The sequence below is a fragment of the Platichthys flesus genome, chromosome 5 (genome assembly GCF_949316205.1).
Source record: "Platichthys flesus chromosome 5, fPlaFle2.1, whole genome shotgun sequence".
NCBI classification, from domain to species: Eukaryota; Metazoa; Chordata; class Actinopteri; order Pleuronectiformes; family Pleuronectidae; genus Platichthys; species Platichthys flesus.
The window spans coordinates 1,296,151-1,314,211 of NC_084949.1; the positions used below are offsets into that span (position 1 = coordinate 1,296,151).

At 38.7% G+C, this 18,061-nt stretch overlaps 1 protein-coding gene across 2 annotated transcripts in view; it reads right to left on the minus strand.

The window, feature by feature from the left end:
- Positions 1 to 212: 212 nt before the first annotated feature.
- LOC133953412 (teneurin-3) overlaps positions 213 to 18,061 on the minus strand; it is a 355,699-nt gene continuing 337,850 nt past the window's right edge. For both annotated transcript variants that reach the window (XM_062387329.1, XM_062387330.1), the window contains 4 exons: positions 5,176 to 5,298; positions 3,606 to 3,726; positions 2,864 to 2,934; positions 213 to 1,427 (listed from right to left, as the gene is read on the minus strand). In XM_062387329.1, the coding sequence (XP_062243313.1) occupies positions 1,123 to 1,427; positions 2,864 to 2,934; positions 3,606 to 3,726; positions 5,176 to 5,278 (600 nt within the window). In that variant the 5' untranslated portion in view covers positions 5,279 to 5,298 and the 3' untranslated portion in view covers positions 213 to 1,122. The remainder of the gene's footprint in view (positions 1,428 to 2,863; positions 2,935 to 3,605; positions 3,727 to 5,175; positions 5,299 to 18,061) is intronic.

The following is an 18,061-nucleotide window of genomic DNA, read 5'->3' on the forward strand; positions in this document are numbered from 1 at the left end:
CTCCCCGCAAAACCAGACAGGCAGAGGACAGTCCCTGTTTCTCCATGATCCAAGTTTTTTTCCCTCTTTCATAGTGGCTATTTCATTTATTTAAATGGATGCTTCAATTTCAAAATCCTTTATTCAGCAACAAAACATTTTTATGTTTTCAGAAACACAATCACATTAATATTACCAAACTAGAAAATAACATCCATTACTTATTACTATATTTAATTATATTTAGTCCAGGACAAATTAATCATATCACATCTACTGCAGGCTTGAGCATTTAAATCACACTCTTACATTTTTTAGCATTTAATGAATAGAATCAAATTGTCTCAGACTACAAAAATCTTCCAGTGAAAATTAATACAAATATAGGAAAATAAGCTTTGCGTAATTGTTCAATTATTACCTTCTTGACAACATCCAATGGCATTAACCACTGCTACTGTCTTTAGAGAATGATGAGATAAGAAAAATTGCCGGAACAAAAAAGGTAAGCACACCTTATTCCCGATCTCTCTCACACACAAACCACAACCAGCAGAGCCATATTCTGATTGTACTAGAGAAAAATTTTCAATTCTCTGATTTAGTAAATAACAATATCCAATGAATCTTGTCCCACATTCCTTCTAGAGTATACAATCAAAACTGGCATTTTATTTTTAGTATTCAAATCTTCTTCAATTCCTTCAATTTTATTAATAATTGAATGTGAGCATTAAAACCAGATTCCATCCCAAAAATATTTCCCTTGAAACGTGCTGTATCCTGTTAGTGTTAAGATAGGGCATTGGAGTGACTGAGGAAACCACTTCTAGTGCGTAGAATAAAGAAGGGAATTTCCAAATATACATATGAGAGTACTTAGACATGCTGATGGTGAACATTACAGTTTTCAGGAGATTTACCTATCCTATCGAAACAAGCTTCCTATGCATACTTCAAAAACACCACAATAAAGACTAAAAAGTTGAAATTTAATGAGTAACTCTAGGGGAGATATTCCAGTCAATAACAGACTACAATTTAACCACAAACAAAGCCATTAAATTGAAGAAATACAAAAATACAAAAATGTATTAGGTGAGGGTTTCTGCACATGAAAAGAAAAAACAAAGCGAGAAAAGGTTAAGAGGAATACTTACCATTGTCGCTGTCTGACTTGTTCTCATGCTCGGTATCAGTAAGAGTCAGCACCGAGTTGGAACGGCTTGACAGGCAGGAACTCCTCCCGGATGATTTACCCAGGCCGGCACGGCCCCATAGCCGCATGGCGCGGTCCGGTGACATCACAGCCTGACTCTCAGTATCTAAGTCGGGGGTTGTTCCAACTGAGAACCCGCGGTGAGGAAGGCCCATCTCAGAGCAGAACGCCAGGCCACGACGTGACGGGGGGTCACAGATTCCCAGCTGACGAAGACTGAAATGCGGACCTGAAATAGATCCAATTATTTTTTTGCTCTTCAATCTAATGGTAAATAATATGAAACAGTTTTCCTGGTTTTGAAATATAGGGTTCCCAGACCCCTTGATTGACACTTGAGAACAAAATTCTGAAAGGGTCTCTAGAAAATGGATTTTGACTGGTTATTTCGCACTGCAATTTCCCTTAAAATACAATTGCAGCCATAGAAAAAAGAAGCAGACACCAAGAAAGCAAACCACATAGGTGAGGATAGGCTTGACTACATTAAACTTTAATAATAAAATGTTAAAGTCTTAACCTCACTATGTAAAGCACCTTAAAAAATGTTTGTTATGATTTGATGCTGTACAAGTAAAATTGAATTGAATTGATTGGTTTCCTTAAAAACATGTGCAACTCAGATTATTAACATGAATTTAATCACCGATTTAAGTCATCTCACCAGTCCAAATCTACAACTATTGTTTTACTGGTTTAATTCTCATTCATTTAAAATGGGCTTCTGTTTATTTCCATTTGCCAGCAATATTGTAAAGCATGCGGACTGGGGAAAGTATTTAATTAGTAGATACATTTACGGAATTCCTTTGAAATTAAATTTTATGAACCTATTTCACATCAGTTGGAAATGGGCTGAATTCAGTTTCAAATAAAATGTGTTACAATCGTCTAAAATATAAATGAAAAGCTGACAAACAAAGTCTCTGTAAAATCTGAGTTTGTGCCTCTTCATCTTTAATCAGCATATGAAAAAGGAAATTATAAAAGCTTTCTGTAATTAATGGCACAACAAGAGATAACAAGTGCTGCCGTTCAATTAAAAGTTATATTAATTTTAAATTAGCTCCAATTAGGCCAGCAATGAAAACGAAGGTGATAAGATGAATGAGTAATTATGATTTTTTTCATTCCTCCAATGTTGACGCTGTGTTAATTGGAGCTGGAGAACAATGGATTGTGTCTCTGGTTAAGTATTTTTCTCTTTTAATGTGCAGATGTGTAACTTTCAATGACTCATTAAAGCCTCCATCACACAAACTTAATAATCTATACCACTTTAACATGCTCCTTCTTATTGTGGACCATTCCTGCAATAAGAAAGTTTTTACTAAAATTAAATTGTCAACAAATACATGCCCTAATACAGAATAATAAAATACCACAGGTTTAGGTTTGGATATACTCCATCAGGATTAACTTGGTGTGACATTTAAATGTGTGTCAATGTCATGGTAATCATACATTTGAAAATAACCTGTATTAGGAAAAAATAGAGATTACAATTTTTTGTAATAAACATGACATTTCACGGAGTCGATGGCAAGGCAGTACAGGTAACCTATTTAATTAATCAGGTGAGGCCTATTGCTATAGGTCTGCACAGATAAGCAAGGAGAGGAAAGCACACAGCATCTGTGTCTGTGTCTGTTTGAATGGACTCACCTTGTCTGTTATAATCATCCTGTTCACGGTGAACCATCTCCTTGTGTCCCTTGGTTGTCCCGTAGAGTAACCTATCAACGAACGGAGACACAATTTGCCAGATGTGTTACTATAATAAAAGACAGCCACTGACGTTAACTGAATAGTTAAAGATTCTTGTATAAGATTTGTAAAATTATATTGTATTGTAGCAGAGCTAAGGTGGCTTTCAAGGTTGAAATATATATTTCAAATTAAAGTAAAATTCAATTTAAAGGTGTTAAAGGTGTTAAAGTATATATCCATTCAGAATGTGCTGCACCTTATATAGTACATTGCCATTCTCAACCAAATATACATAAACACTAAAGAGTGGAATACATTTTAACTTCAATTGTGTCTTAGCCAATAAGACTACTGAATAATCAACATAGACAGAATCATTAGCATAATCAGTAATGGCAACGCCAATTTATTTTAGTTTAAACGAACTAGAAATAACAGCTTAAAGAAGTAGATATTAGTGCGCTCATATGGGAATTTAGAAAAAGCATTGCTCTAATCAATCCAAAAGAGCAAAAACTGTACAGTAGAAATGTTCATTTAAATATATGATCTGATGCTGGATATATCCACAATACAGGTCTAACAGTATCCATTGGATTATGGAATAATGTAAGCCACTGTCATTGTTCAAGATAAAATAACAAAGTTTTCAGTGCAAGATAGAAGACATTATTTTGTCTGTAATGGCAGTTCTTACCTGGTCTGGTCTTGGTGTTGGTCAAAGGCTTTGAGTGTTTCACTGGACGAGTAAGACTTCTGAGTCGGGACTCGTAGTCCCTGAGAGCCAATGGTACAGTCTTCACTGTCTCCTGATGAACCTAGAAGGGACATTCACAAACACTCAAGTATCGTGAATTTTTAATTGAAATGTTGGTTAGTTGCAATGTTAATACTACTAGTACTACTTATAATAATAATATGCTTTATGCCTTCAAAGGTTGTATTTCTAATATTGAAACAATCATAATGAGAGGACATGGCTGTTATGACAAAACACCACCACTCACTGTGTGTGTGTGTGTGTGTGTGTGTGTTTGTGTGTACTTGTACTGATATCTTGCTCAGGAGCACAGTCTCCCTATCAGGATATTTTGGGAAAATGAGAACATTTTCGCCAGTCCTCACTTTTTCAATGGGCTATTTATGCTAAGTCATTGATTCTCCTAGATGCTACTGGTAGTGACTTGTAAACCATCTGCTACTTTAATGCTGGTTTGTCTGATGTCAAACTGGGGGAAGTATTCAGAGCCAAATCAGGACTTTTACTTTGAGATTATATTTTTTCAAAAAAGTTTCAAACTTTAGGTCTGGATCTCGCATTGGGTGCGTAGCATCAACTGAGAGGAGTGTGGATTCCTGAGAGACAGTTGAACAGAAAAAGCTGGGGAACTTCGTCGATCAAGTTGCCCTCTGGGAACACATGCAAAAAGTGTGACTATATTCTTTATATACACCTTATTGAAGAGATTTGCAAACTGACATCGTTGTTATTAATAATAAAACAATTTTAATTTGATCAACTGATGTTTCCCTCTTCTACACAACTGCAAACGCAGCGTAATATCCACCTAAAATTCACCAAGACAACCTGCTGGTACCAGCGTGCAGGTAACAAATGCTTTCTCTCAGTAAATGCCACACCACCAAAGCCAGAACCAGGCTAAAAGTTTGAAACTGACAAAAATGTGATTTGAAACAGAAAAAAAATCAAGATCTGAATTTGAAAACATAAAATTGACAACTGAAAAAACAAAGATTTCAAATATCAAAACATTTACTACATTTTTAATTAAGTAATTAAAAGAAGTCCAAAATTAAATTAGTTTTAATTGATAGTTCATTTTTTATTTAGAATTTTGAATATTTGTTATTTATTTTTGGTTTGAAATCTCAGTTTTACTATTGTATTCACCAAAGTTCTGGATAAAAACTTTAACATTAATTTATCTAAATTTAGAGACTTTCCGCTTTATAGTATTGTATAATACTATAAAACTATAAGTTGGTCCTCCTCTTGATATATGAAAAAGACGCCCTTTGATACATACTTCCTGGTCTTGCAAGTAATCATAGCAGCAGTAATCAGACGACTGCGAAATTTAACAACGCTTCTGGTAAGTGTTATTCCCTAAATTAATTGATCTCTGGATTTGATTCTGAATAAACTGATCTCTGACATTTAATGACTAAACCAACAAGTGAATGGAGAGACAAATAAATGAACAAATAAATTAATAGGAATCACTGAGCGATCTGATCAAACTCACCAGTGTACGGTCCCTCTTTATCCCGGCGGCTCTTGGTGAGTGAGCAATAAGGACGTCGCTCTTTCACTTCCATAATGCTTCTGCTTGTGCTGGAGGCAAACATAGAGGCATGCTGCTGTACAGCTGCATAGGTAGAAAGACAAACACACAGAGAGGAACATAGACAAAAGAAGATAAAGGATGAAGCCAGAGAAATTCGAAAAGAGAGAGGGAGGCGGTGTTGGACTGTTGCCAACAAAATGATACACGCCAGTGGTTCAGGTGTTAGAGCGGGATGTTTACAGGCAGTTGGCGGTTTGATCACGGTCTACCATTCCATGTGCCTAAGTGTCCTTGCTGCACATAAATGCATTGTATGAATGTGTGTGTGAATGGTACTGTTAAGCTCTTTGAGTGGTCATCGAGACAAGAAAAGTGCCACAACAACAAGTCACCATTCCAGAGTGACTGTTATACTGTAAAGTGACATCAATGCGTGTTACTCAACTACAGTGTACATTATGGGCTCCAAACATGCTGATGCGGAAATTAACAATCCGCAGTCTGATTGCTAGTCACTATGAGTATTTTTGTATGATCCGCATTAAAACTGCACTAATTTATTACAATGAAACAAATTCTGTGAGTCGCGCACATCCAGTGTGTTCATAAAAAGGGATAAAGATGTACATAGGCACATTCATATCAGCTTAGACAGAAATAGCATTTGTAGTTTCATCCAATTAACAATATGACATGCACTTCATGTTGTATGCTTCTATTCATTGTTTTATTAATGCTTCTCCCTTGATTGATTCTTCAATCAAAGTTTTAATGTGGATTCTATATCTACTGAATAGCAAAAACACCTCATTAGTATGGAGGTTACAAAGCCACCCACATACCTTTCAATCTAAATGTACTGTGTATTGTGTGATGTAGCTTCTGTCACACCGCGGTGAGGGTTGTCTTGTCTTGGGGTTTCTGTCTCCTGTTTTATTTTGAAATCCTAACTCTCCTCTCGTTTCAGGTCACTTGCCCTTCCTCATGTGTCACTGATTCCGGATTGTTTCCACCTGTTCCCTTCACCCTCATGTGCTTATAGTCTGCGTCTCCGCTTTGTCTTGTGCCGAAGTGTTTCGTTCTTGTTCGTGCACCTAAGCCCTTGTCCAGAGCCATAGTCGTGGTTTGCCTTGATCTTTTCTACACCACGTAAGTTGTTTTCGGTATCCTCTTTGAGAGTGATTTTTTGTTTGTTAAAGTTTTTCTACTTTAGCTTCGTTTTGTGTTCTTTGGTAATCTGTTCTTCTTCCTCCCTTTTGGAGCGATTTATGTTCAGTGAGTTCTAGTTAGTTTGATGAGCCTCCTGTTTAGGTGAGCTTTTTCTTTTGTCCTTTTTTCATAGCTTGGTTTTTCCTCCCTCGGGAGCGCTTGTTTTATTACTCGAGCCTTTTGTTTATCATCCTTCGGGAGTGACTTATGTTTATAAACCTTGTTCTTTTCCTAGTGCTTATTTTGCCAGGTCCTAGAAAGATTTAGTAAGTGTTTCATAGCCAAGTAAGTTGTCACTCATCATAGAGGATCTGAACGCAATAAAGTTTGCTGTACGTGAACTTCTCTGCATCTGAGTCCTCATTCTAGTCCAGGCCTGACAGCTTCCTGCACTGATATTCATCAATGCATGAATGCAACTGTAAAACATCATGTATGTTCGTATTAATCATGTAACATTATTTTCATGAACGTAAATTAACAATCACATTCCTGTCCTCACAGAAAGTATTAACAAAGTAAGGCTTGTCCCAGTTCTTTACAATATGTGACAAAACTTAAAGGGATAGTTCACAGAAAAATTAAAATTCACTCATTATCCACTCACCACTATGCCGATTAGAGGGGTATGTGAAAAACACCAATACACCAACAATACAATTGAAGCATCTGGTGATACTTCTTTCAAATGTAATAAAACATAAAAAACACAACATGCCTCCATACTGCTCGTGTGCTAAAAATACGGTATAAATGATCTGGTTTTGAGTCGAATGACTCATTTTGATTATGTAATAACTGTGTTTCACGTAATGGAACTGAGACACACAGCACAGGTGTGTTACTATAATAATATGGCAAAATCATACTCAGAATCCCTTCCTGTTTGTTGGTTTATATTGAGCAGGATTGCAGAGCTTTTATTTTGAAAGATGAAGACGGGAGATTGTGTTGGCTGCTTAACAGACCCCAGAAATAGTGACGTGCATTATGAAAACACATCAACTCATCCAAAATTCAATAAAAAACACACACATGAAGAGTAATAAAACACATTCAGTTTCATTTTATGAAAAGAAACGTTGACAATAAAAAATGATTTTACCAGCTACAATAAACACGTTTTCTAATTTCACTTTGCACCATAGACTGTTTATAATAAGCTCTGCACACAACGTCCAGCACACAAACAAACAATAAGTCCAACTGTTTGAGGAGGACTCACTTATGACCTTTTCCAAACTGGCAGGTTTACAACAGGCACTGCACTAGTTAGCTTTCAATTGCTACACAAAGCTTTAAATTGCCTCCACACAAAATGATTGTACAAATAGTTGCCGGACTTGCTGGATTTGTATTCCACACACAGAGACAGGAATCTACATACCTACTCAAAATATGATCACTTCATTAAAACATTTCACCTAAACCATTGAGTCCCTCAATACCTACTAGAACAGATTAGATCTGCAAAATGATTTCTCTGTCAAATATATCTACTTTTATCAGTTAGTTTATCATGAAGTTGATTAGTTTGTAAAACGCAGCTTGTTTTAAAAATCACATTTTGACCCGGCTTGTGAGCAGTATGTACTCTAAGAAGCTCATATTCTGTCGAGTTGAACTGTGTGCTGCTGCTTCTGTTAATCACTTTGCTCCTGATTTTTTTTTTTTTTTTTTTTCCAGTGAATTGCTCAACTTTAAGAGCTCCGAGGAATACACACACTTTATTCAGTGACATCCAACCCTCTTTCTTTTTTCAATCACCTCACTCTAAATTTGTTATTCATATGCACCATCTCTCTCTGTTTCCCCATCTCTTTTCACGCAACATGAATGATGACAGGACAGACAGTTCTTAACAAATTACTTATGCATCGTATTCTGTAATGAATGAACAGGATATATTCATTCAATTTAGGGATAGATCATTCATTTGTTTGTATAGTTAAGAAAAGCGAATGAATTTCTTTGTCCTGGCCGGCAGACCCATGAATTTAAATGGAAAACATGAGCTCAGCTCATTTGATACAAATTTGATACATCCGTGCATATCCTGTGACATTGTATGAGTAACAATGATAACTGTCTCTTGGAAAGATGCTATTCTTTATAGGATGTACTTTTTAAACTTATTTTTCACTATTTCTCTACATGTGCTTAAATAAAATACTGAATGCAGACTTTTTTCACTGTATGCCTCCGACTCTTGGTGGGATAAAACTGCTTAAGATTCACTAAGTGCAGGACAAACAGATTTAAAAGCTAATTTGTCCCTGCTGTCATTCAAATAAGTAGTGTATTTATTTACACTGTATTATCTATTGTCTGTTTTGTCATGCACTGATTGCTGGCTGAACAACAAAGAGCTCTTCTTTTTTCTTGACTTGTCTCCAACATAAAACAATATCTTACTGCAGACATAACATATTTGTTTAGATGGCAGTCACAGCAACACTTGATTAGGGCTACAATTGAATGTTGTCATAGCTGTTATCAAATCCACATATTCAATCTAAAGTCTTTGACATCTCTTATCAAATCTATTTGGATTAAGCTCTCAATCTTTTTGTTAGTTAATACAGTTAATGAAAAATCTCAAAACCTGTTGCGACAGACTGAAAACATTCCCTTGAAAGAACTGCAATATATGAAATGTTGATCAAATCAATTACACAATTAAAGTTTCATGCAGTACTTGGTCCTAGTTCATAGGTTTAATATGCATGAAACCTTGAAGATTCCTACTCCTAGTCATTGTTGTGTAATGAACTTTCCAAAGATTTTGAATTACCTTAGCCAATGAGGTTAGGTTTTTCTTGTTTGTCTGTTGTTAATGAGCAGGACAATGCAAACGCTACAGTACAAATTACCATGACATTTGGTGGAAGAATGCAGTATCTTTAGGTCTGGGTAGAACCTGTTAAATTTTGGTTTCACATCCAAATACATGGGCAGGTCTAGACATTTTGTTTTACCTTCTCACAGCATACTGTGTAGGATTGAAACTGCTAATATCAGAACTAATAATTATAGAAACTGGACAGCGCGGTCGTTCAGTGGTTAGCACTGTTTCCTCACAGTTAGCATTTTCTTCCCCTATCGTGCATCAATCAAACACTGCCAGCACAGCCATCAGGGGCAATTTGGGGCCTAGTATCCTTCCCAAAGACACGTTGTATGGGGGACACCTCCAAACTTCTGGTTAATGGTACTCTGTAGATGAAAAATTGGCTTAACAACTTGATAAGATATGAATAAATAAGTAAAGGCCATTCATTAATACATACTTAAATACATAAATAATAATAAAAAAAAGATTAATTAATTAGTTTGGCAGTGAAATAGGACTTATAAGTACTTTTTTTATCCCTGTATTTGTGCATGTAGTTTACTGTACTTAACATAAATGACTACAAAATACATCAATAACAGTACATTTTGGTGCAGCAGGCAGAGGTAGGATCTATTGTATTAATTCTGATAGATCACATGTTTTTATTTACAGCACATTGCACGTTGTTTACAGTGTCAGCTCTTTTCACCAGAAACTCTATTGTCGTCTTCGTCTATGAAATATTTGTGAGGGTTTGCTTTTGTTTTCTCATTTCGCGTCTGTTGTGTGTTAGAAATGTCACCAACACACCAACCCGCTCCTGTGGAAGATCTCCGGCTGTAAATGGTTTGTATTTATAAAGTGCTTTTTTACTCTTGATGACCACCCAAAGCGCTTTATTAGAAACTCCGGAGGCTCTCACTCTGAAGTTTGCATTCACACATCCTTCACAGAGAAACCTGTCTGTAAACCCCTCACAGTACGGAACAATTCTAGGCTGTTTGAAATTCTGTATTTGGAACACAAATCTTGCAAACTAGTCATCTAATTGACTTGGCATGTGTATTTCCAGTGGTCATGGGAAGTGCAGTGCTGAGTTTGGTGTGACTTGGAAACGCGATACATTCATCATTAATAAAAATGTAGTAAACCAGCAACCAGCACTCTGTTATACTTAGAAGCATTACAGGCCTGTGAAGTAGCTGACATTCAATATATTGAATCATTGTACAGAAGACATGCACGTGAAAACAAAGAAAATTCTATTTAATTTAATGAAAACAATCTTAATTTATCACAATATGATAAACTCAAAGTTTTCTAACTTCACTCTGCACCATAGTGTACATAAAAAGCTTTGCACACCATGTCCAGCACATGAACAATTTGAGGAGTTGCCCTGGGTCTTTCACTTTGGAAAGACTTCTCATGGTAACCTGGTGGAAATGTTGACGTCCAATCATTGTAGTGGTAAGAGGGAAGGGTCTGGCCGGTGTATAAATGTGCGTAACAGACGGTCTCAACAGATATAATTAAAGTTTTGAAGGTGAGATTGCTGCGGGTATAAAAACCTTTTTTTATTAAACCTCAAGACTCTTGTTTGGTAAATGTAGGATGTATGATGATGACAAATGCACTCAAAGAAAAGTTAAAGCCATGCAGCATTTTTTTAATGTTGAATATGTGCTACATTGTTAAAATGAACTTGATAAATAAAAGAGAAATGCAGGCCAGCAAAACAGACCGATGAGCAGAATATATGTATTATGTTGATATACGTGAGGTGTAGATATTAATAACAATGCTTTAGAAGAATATGTGAAAAAGTTAAACAATGTGTCACTGAATTAAAGAGAACTGTGATATGTATATGTATGAATATGTGTTTTCATTGAAATTGTCATCAAAAATTGGATCCCTAACTGTGACCTTGTCTTTGACGAGTGGAAAGACAAACGCCACAGATGACCATTCACCGGCTATAGCAGAGGCGTAATGTGTGTGAATCCATTTGAAAGACTGAATGACCTCAGTGACTTAGTCATGCTAACAATTATGAGCAGTGAGAACCAAACAGTGAAAGGAAAAGTAAAGTAAACATTTCAAAGGATTTGTATGGTTTTTTCCAAATAGGAGAAATCACCTGGGTCACTAACCATGTTTTAGTTATATTATCAAGAGGTGAGAGTTGATGACAGTTAAACAATTTAAAACTGATACAAATTTAATCTTCTTAGGATTCATCTGACCCCATAGAAAAAATAAACTGACAGTCCATACATTCACAGCACAGTTTTGGCTCTTTGGAGAGATTTGGGTATCAGATTCAGTGTTCCACTTCATCTCTCAGTGTGGCCACAGCCCTGTAAACTTCTTCATTTCAAACAGTCATCTCTCAAAAGATATTTCTGAAAGCACTGTAACCATAATGTAATTTCACTATACTCCACACAGGGTGGCCCGTAGGGATGGTTTTAAGAGCAGCACCATTGTTTTCATAGACCTTTTTGAAAATGAGCACCAGAATTTGGATGATATCACATTCCTGTTATGAAAGACTCCAAGATGATATCACCATCCGGCATGTACTGCGTGATGGAACAGATGAGAAATGGAATGATGATGGAGGAGTTGGGAGAAAATGTCTCTTATAACTCTGCAAAGAATTTCACGATCAATGCACAACACAAAGTGCAATGTTTTCAAAGTGCCTGTCGGGAGGCATGATTTTGGACAGCAGCGTGTAGACCAAAATGCAGCTATGAAATGGGTGAAGGAGAGATATCTTCTTGTGAAGACGAGGGACCTTTTCCAAAAGGCAATGTCAATTATTGAGCAAATATCACACATGACCCTTCTGATGAACATCTTGAACTGCTTCTCTGTACACGAAACCTGATGTCAGATGGTTGGGATAAAGATGCTATCCTCAGTTGATTTGTTTGGTAACACACATTATAGTACACTTCCAACTCACTTCATATCAAAAGCATATTTGCTCTTTATTTGTTATAAATTATACATTTCGTATTCTGCATGATAACGTTCTAAAACTACTAGGCCAACAACTAAGAGTTTCCCCTTTAATAGCCTCCTAATTACTGCTTATTAATGTTAAGTAAGGACGTTGTTGTGTATGACTTACAATCTTAATGTACTTTGCTCATTGTGGGCCTTTTGAGGTAGTGGTATAAAAATAATATTTATTCTACCTTATGCTCTTGCATTGCCCAAGTTTCAGGACATTATCAAGATATTTTTCGATCACTATCTTTTAGGCCTGAGATAATAATTTGAAGTTGCCGCAGTCTCCAGGTGTTACACAGTAAAACAATAATACCTCAATTAGATAACTGTCTTTCTTTATAGACATGAAATCCATGAATATCCATAATTGTTGCAGTAAAGATCCCCATGTTAATCAAATAAAACAACTCTTATTTGTAAAATACTGCTGTACTGTAGCAGCAGAGTCACATCACATATCAGTGGATGAGAGGAGAGTTGACAACAAGGAAAGGTTTCTGTGGCGGAGCAAAAAGCTGTCACATTTCTGATTTAACCTGATGCTAGAAGAGAACAGATTTGGGGGGATTTAATTTTGACAGATTGCTCTTGTAGAAAATCTCATTTATCTTTTATTTAGTCAGTTTTAGCTTTTAAAATTATCTGTTGGTTTGGGAACCCTTGTGACTAACAAGACCCGACTGATGGAGATTTTAAAACTCTGCCGAAATACAATCTGCTCTAACTTGAATAATAATTCGCTCTGTTTATGAAGTTGGAGCCTCTCTGATGGTAAAAGCCATTTCAGCTGACACTCACCCTCTTCACCCAGAGTTTTGTCTCTTGCCATTATGAAGAAAGAATATCTCCCTAAGGAGGATTGAGCAGACTTTTTTTTTTACTATTATTAGCAGCACTTTTTCAATGTCATTGTATTTTCATGTGTATGTCTATGAATTTTTGGTTTGTGTTTATTATTTTGTCTTATAAATTATTACATCCACAAAAAACATTATGTTTTCATCTGGTTTTGCTTGTTTGTTAGATTGCGCGGAAACTACCTGACCGATTTCCATGAAATTTGGTGGAAAGGTATGCATGACTTCAAAAAGAACGCGTTGCATTTTCAGGCAGATTCATATCTACTCTTTCACATAGCATTATAGACGGTTAGGCTTGTCGGAGGTGTATGCACTTCCTGAACTTCCTTCTAGTTTATAATGTCAAATTACTCCTTGGGGAAGAAAAAGATCATCCATCCCGCCTTGTAACATTATTGAGACAATCCACAAACTTTAGTGCGACAAAAGTGGCAGCCTCTGGAAATAGGACTTCTATCAACAAACTCACAACTTCAAGTGCACCACAAGAGTGAGGCTGCCTACAGCCAAATCTAATGTTAAAGATCAACGTAAGAGCTCTGTAGATACAGAGCTGACTCGTGGCTTTTCATATAAATAATTGTTAACAATGGGGTTTGCTAAAAAAATCTATGACTCCACACTTTCATCCAACTCTTAAATAAAGAAGAATTCCCACACAACACGAAAAGACAATAACGAAAAAGAATAGTCTAGCTACAGATACAATTTCACAGACTTTAAAATCATATGTAGCAAAATGTAAACACTATGATAAAAACTATAAGGGATAATATCAGAGGGGGGGGGGGTTCTGTAAGTGCTTTAGAGAGAAGAAGGTTAGGTTAGGTTTTCTTAGGTTTAGGATTTATGTTCATCTGTCCAAGCTGCACAATAATCCAGTCAACAATGCTCATCTGAAAATATTCCATGCATTAATTTTTCTTTATTTAAGCCACCAATCATTTCACCCTCCCCGTTTCCTATACATCTTTGGTGTTTGTCTTATTCCTCTTTTCCATTCTTTCTCTCATTCCTTCTTTTCTTATCACTCCCACATTATCTGACCTGAGTTTCAGAGAGTTTATAAGTGCAAATCTGCAGGGATAATCTCAATCTCTCTCCATCCCCTACCTTTCCCCTTCTCCCATCTAATCCCACTCTCCCTCGGGGAGACCGTCTGTGAGACAGCACACTCACATGGACATCTGTGGTGAAAAATCAGAAAACTAATAATGTTCACTTGCCATTGTCTAGACCTGCACTACATAAAAAGTGCCCTGAGATAACATATGATGTCATTCGACAATGAATAAATGTAAATTTACTTGACATTGAAGTGAGATAAGCAAGTACAGAAGACCAGAAAAGTGGCAGCAGTGTGCTTTGCTGTCTGTCTTTGTTTATATAGCCACTGGGCGTTGCCATTGATAAAAATAGAGAAGTAGACACATGAGCTTTGTTATTTTTACACGCTCACAATGAAACCGACAAAATATTTAATTTGGCCAAACATAGAAATTTAGTGGTAATTTAGCCGTCCAAACTTCTGTTAATGGAGCTTTGTCATGTACATTCATCTAGCAGAGGTGCCTCAAGAGCGAGAATAATATAATCAGTAGGGATGAGCGAGTACAGCATTATCTGTATCTGTATCTGTTAACCATATGAATTATCTGTATCCGTATCTGTACTCGGAGTGGGCGGGGCCTAACCCGGAAGTGGGTGTGATTTAACCCGGGAGTGTGTGTGTGAGTGTGCGTATGAGTGAGTAAGAGAGAGACAGTGAGAGAGAGGGGGAGTGTGTGTGTGTGTGTGTGTGTAGCTTAATTTGTAATATTTTTTATACCACTACTACCTAGAATGTGTCAGACACTCAGTGCATGAAGTAAAATAAAACTGGTTCGAGCCAACTGACGGTTTAAAAAAAAAAAAAAAAACTCCAACGACCGAGAGAGAGAGAGAGAGAGAGAGAGAGACTCAATGCGTGAAGTAAAAAAAAAAAAAAAAATCTCCTACAGGCAGAGACGCAACGCGAGTCGCTTTCTACCAGCACCACGTCTGAACGAACCCACGTTTAACAGACCTCTACTGGTTAATAAGTAAGTACAAACTGAAATAAAAACAAACTTAAAGACCCGCGAACCTGAGTGACTGAGAGACAGAGAGCTGTTCTGTGAGTGAGTGAGCAGAGCGGTGTGTGAAGGGGAGGAGCGCTGTGACGCTGTGTGAGGATTTTCATTCAGTCCGAGCACAGATAATGACTCGTATAATACTCATGCTCGGCAAAAGTGCTTTATCTGTACCGGATACTCGTTTCAGCCTAGTATCCGGCTCATCTCTAATAATCAGTGTTGGAGGATGTGTTGAATTAAAAAGATCTCAATAATATCTGCTTACTTTAAGCTTTTATTTATATTTACATTAGATTAATTAATTTAAAACAAATGTTTTGGCACCAGCAGAATTCAAACTAATACCGCAAATGCAACCTGCATTCCAACCAAATGTATGAATTGAATCTAAGACACCCACAGACATGAAACATTAAACAGTATTTCAACCAGGTTTTCCACTTGGTCTTTCATCATTTGAGGTTTGCAGTTACTGAAGAACTTGCCCCACCAACTGCCTTTATTAATGAGCTTTGAAACTTTGAACTCAGTATGCAAACAGCAGTACTTCCCTCAAGCATCTGTTTAGCTTTAGCTTAAATGTGAGGTGGCTGATGTATTCAGTAACTAACACATAAACAGATACCCGTAGCCACTAGAGTGATGAATGGAGGGAGCGTGAAGGTCTTAGTGTGTTGTTAACAATAAGTCTATTGATTTCAAGTTCACAACTTCTCAATCTGTCACGGTCTTTCTTCCTGTGTCTTCCATCTCTCCTAACTCACGCGCCTCTAATTTGTCCCCTCTCCTTTCTGTCTGTTGGGTAACATATCTTTATGGATTTCCCTCCTCACCCATTTCTCATCTCATCATCTCATTTTCGTCCGCTTATCCGGGGTCGGGTCGTTGGCCACATTGACCAACTCTGACGGGGGGATCCCGAGGCGTTCCCAGGCCAGTGTTGAGATATAATCTCTCCACCTAGTCCTGGGTCTTCCCCGAGGTCTCCTCCCCACTGGACGTGCCTGAAACACCTCCCAAGGAAGGCGCCCAGTAGGCATCCTTACCAGATGCCCGAACCACCTCAGCTGACTCCTTTCTAAGTAAAGGAGCAGCGGCTCTAATCCGAGTTCCTCACGGATGGCTGAGCTTCTCACCCTATCCCTAAGGGAGACACCAGCCACCCTTCTGAGAAAACTCATCTCGGCCACTTGTACCCGTGATCTCGTCCTTTCGGTCATCACCCAGCCCTCATGACCATAGGTGAGGATAGGAACGAAGATCGACCGGTAGATCGAGAGCTTTGCCTTGCGGCTCAGCTCTCTTTTCGTTACAACGGTGCGGTAAAGCGAACGCAATACCACCCCCGCTGCTCCGATTCTCCGGCCAATCTCACGCTCCATAGTACCCTCACTCGCGAACAAGACCCCAAGGTACTTGAACTCCTTCACTTGGGCTAAGGACTCATTTCCTACCCGGAGTAAGCAATCCATCGGTTTTCTGCTAAGAGTCATGGCCTCAGATTTAGCGGTGCTGATCCTCATCCCAGCCGCTTCACACTCGGCCGCCAGCCGATCCAGTGAGTGCTGAAGGTCACAGGCCGATGATCCAATGAGGACCACGTCATCTGCAAAAAGCAGTGACGAGATCCTCAGACCACCGAACTGCAACCCCTCCCCACCACGACTACGCCTCGAGGACGCGAACACAGCTCTCGCTTTGGGAGTACAGGGATTGGATGGCCCTGAGGATAGACCCCCTTACCCCATACTCCCGCAGCACCTCTCACACTTTCTCCCAAGGGGACCCGGTCATACACCTTCTCCAGATCCACAAAACACATGTAGACCGGATGGGCATACTCCCAGGCCCCCTCCAGGATCCTTGCGAGAGTGAAGAGCTGGTCCGTAGTTCCACGTCCGGGGCGAAAACCGCATTGTTCCTCTTCAATCTGAGGTTCGACGATCGGCCGAACCCTCCTTTCCAGCACCTTGGAGTAGACTTTACCAGGAAGGCTGAGAAGTGTGATGCCCCGGTAATTGGCACACACTCTCTGGTCCCCCTTTTTGAACAGGGGAACCACCACCCCGGTTTGCCACTCCTTTGGCACTGTACCCGACTCCCACGCGATGTTGAATAGGCGTGTCAACCATGACAGCCCCTCAACACCCAGAGCCTTTAGCATCTCTGGCTGGATCTCATCAATCCCTGGGGCCTTGCCACTGCGGAGATGTTTGACCACCTCAATGACCTCCACCAGGGAAATTGACGATGAAACACCATCAACCTCGAGCTCTTCCTCCAACATATAGGGCGTGTTATTCGGATTCAGGAGTTCCTCAAAGTGTTCCTTCCAACGTCCGACGACCTTCTCAGTTGAGGTCAACAGAGTCCCATCCTTACTGTACACAGCTTGGATGGTTCCCCGTTTCCCCCTCCTGAGGTGCCGGATAGTCTTCCAGAAACACTTTGGTGCCGACCGAAAGTCCTTCTCCATGGCCTCTCCGAACTTCTCCCACACCCGCTGCTTAGCCTCCGACACGGCAGCAGCTGCAGCCCTTCGGGCCTGTCGGTACCCTGCAACCGAGTCAGGAGTCCTCCAGGATATCATATCCCGTAAGGCCTCCTTCTTCAATCGGACGGCTTCCCTGACCACCGCTGTCCACCACGGTGTCCGAGGGTTACCGCCCCTTGAGGAGCCTAAGACCCTGAGGCCACAGCTAGCTGCCGCAGCTTCAGCAATGTTGTGCAATAGTAGGAGTAGAATTGACGTTGGCTAATTATTAATAATCATGAAATATGATTATTAAAATAACAAT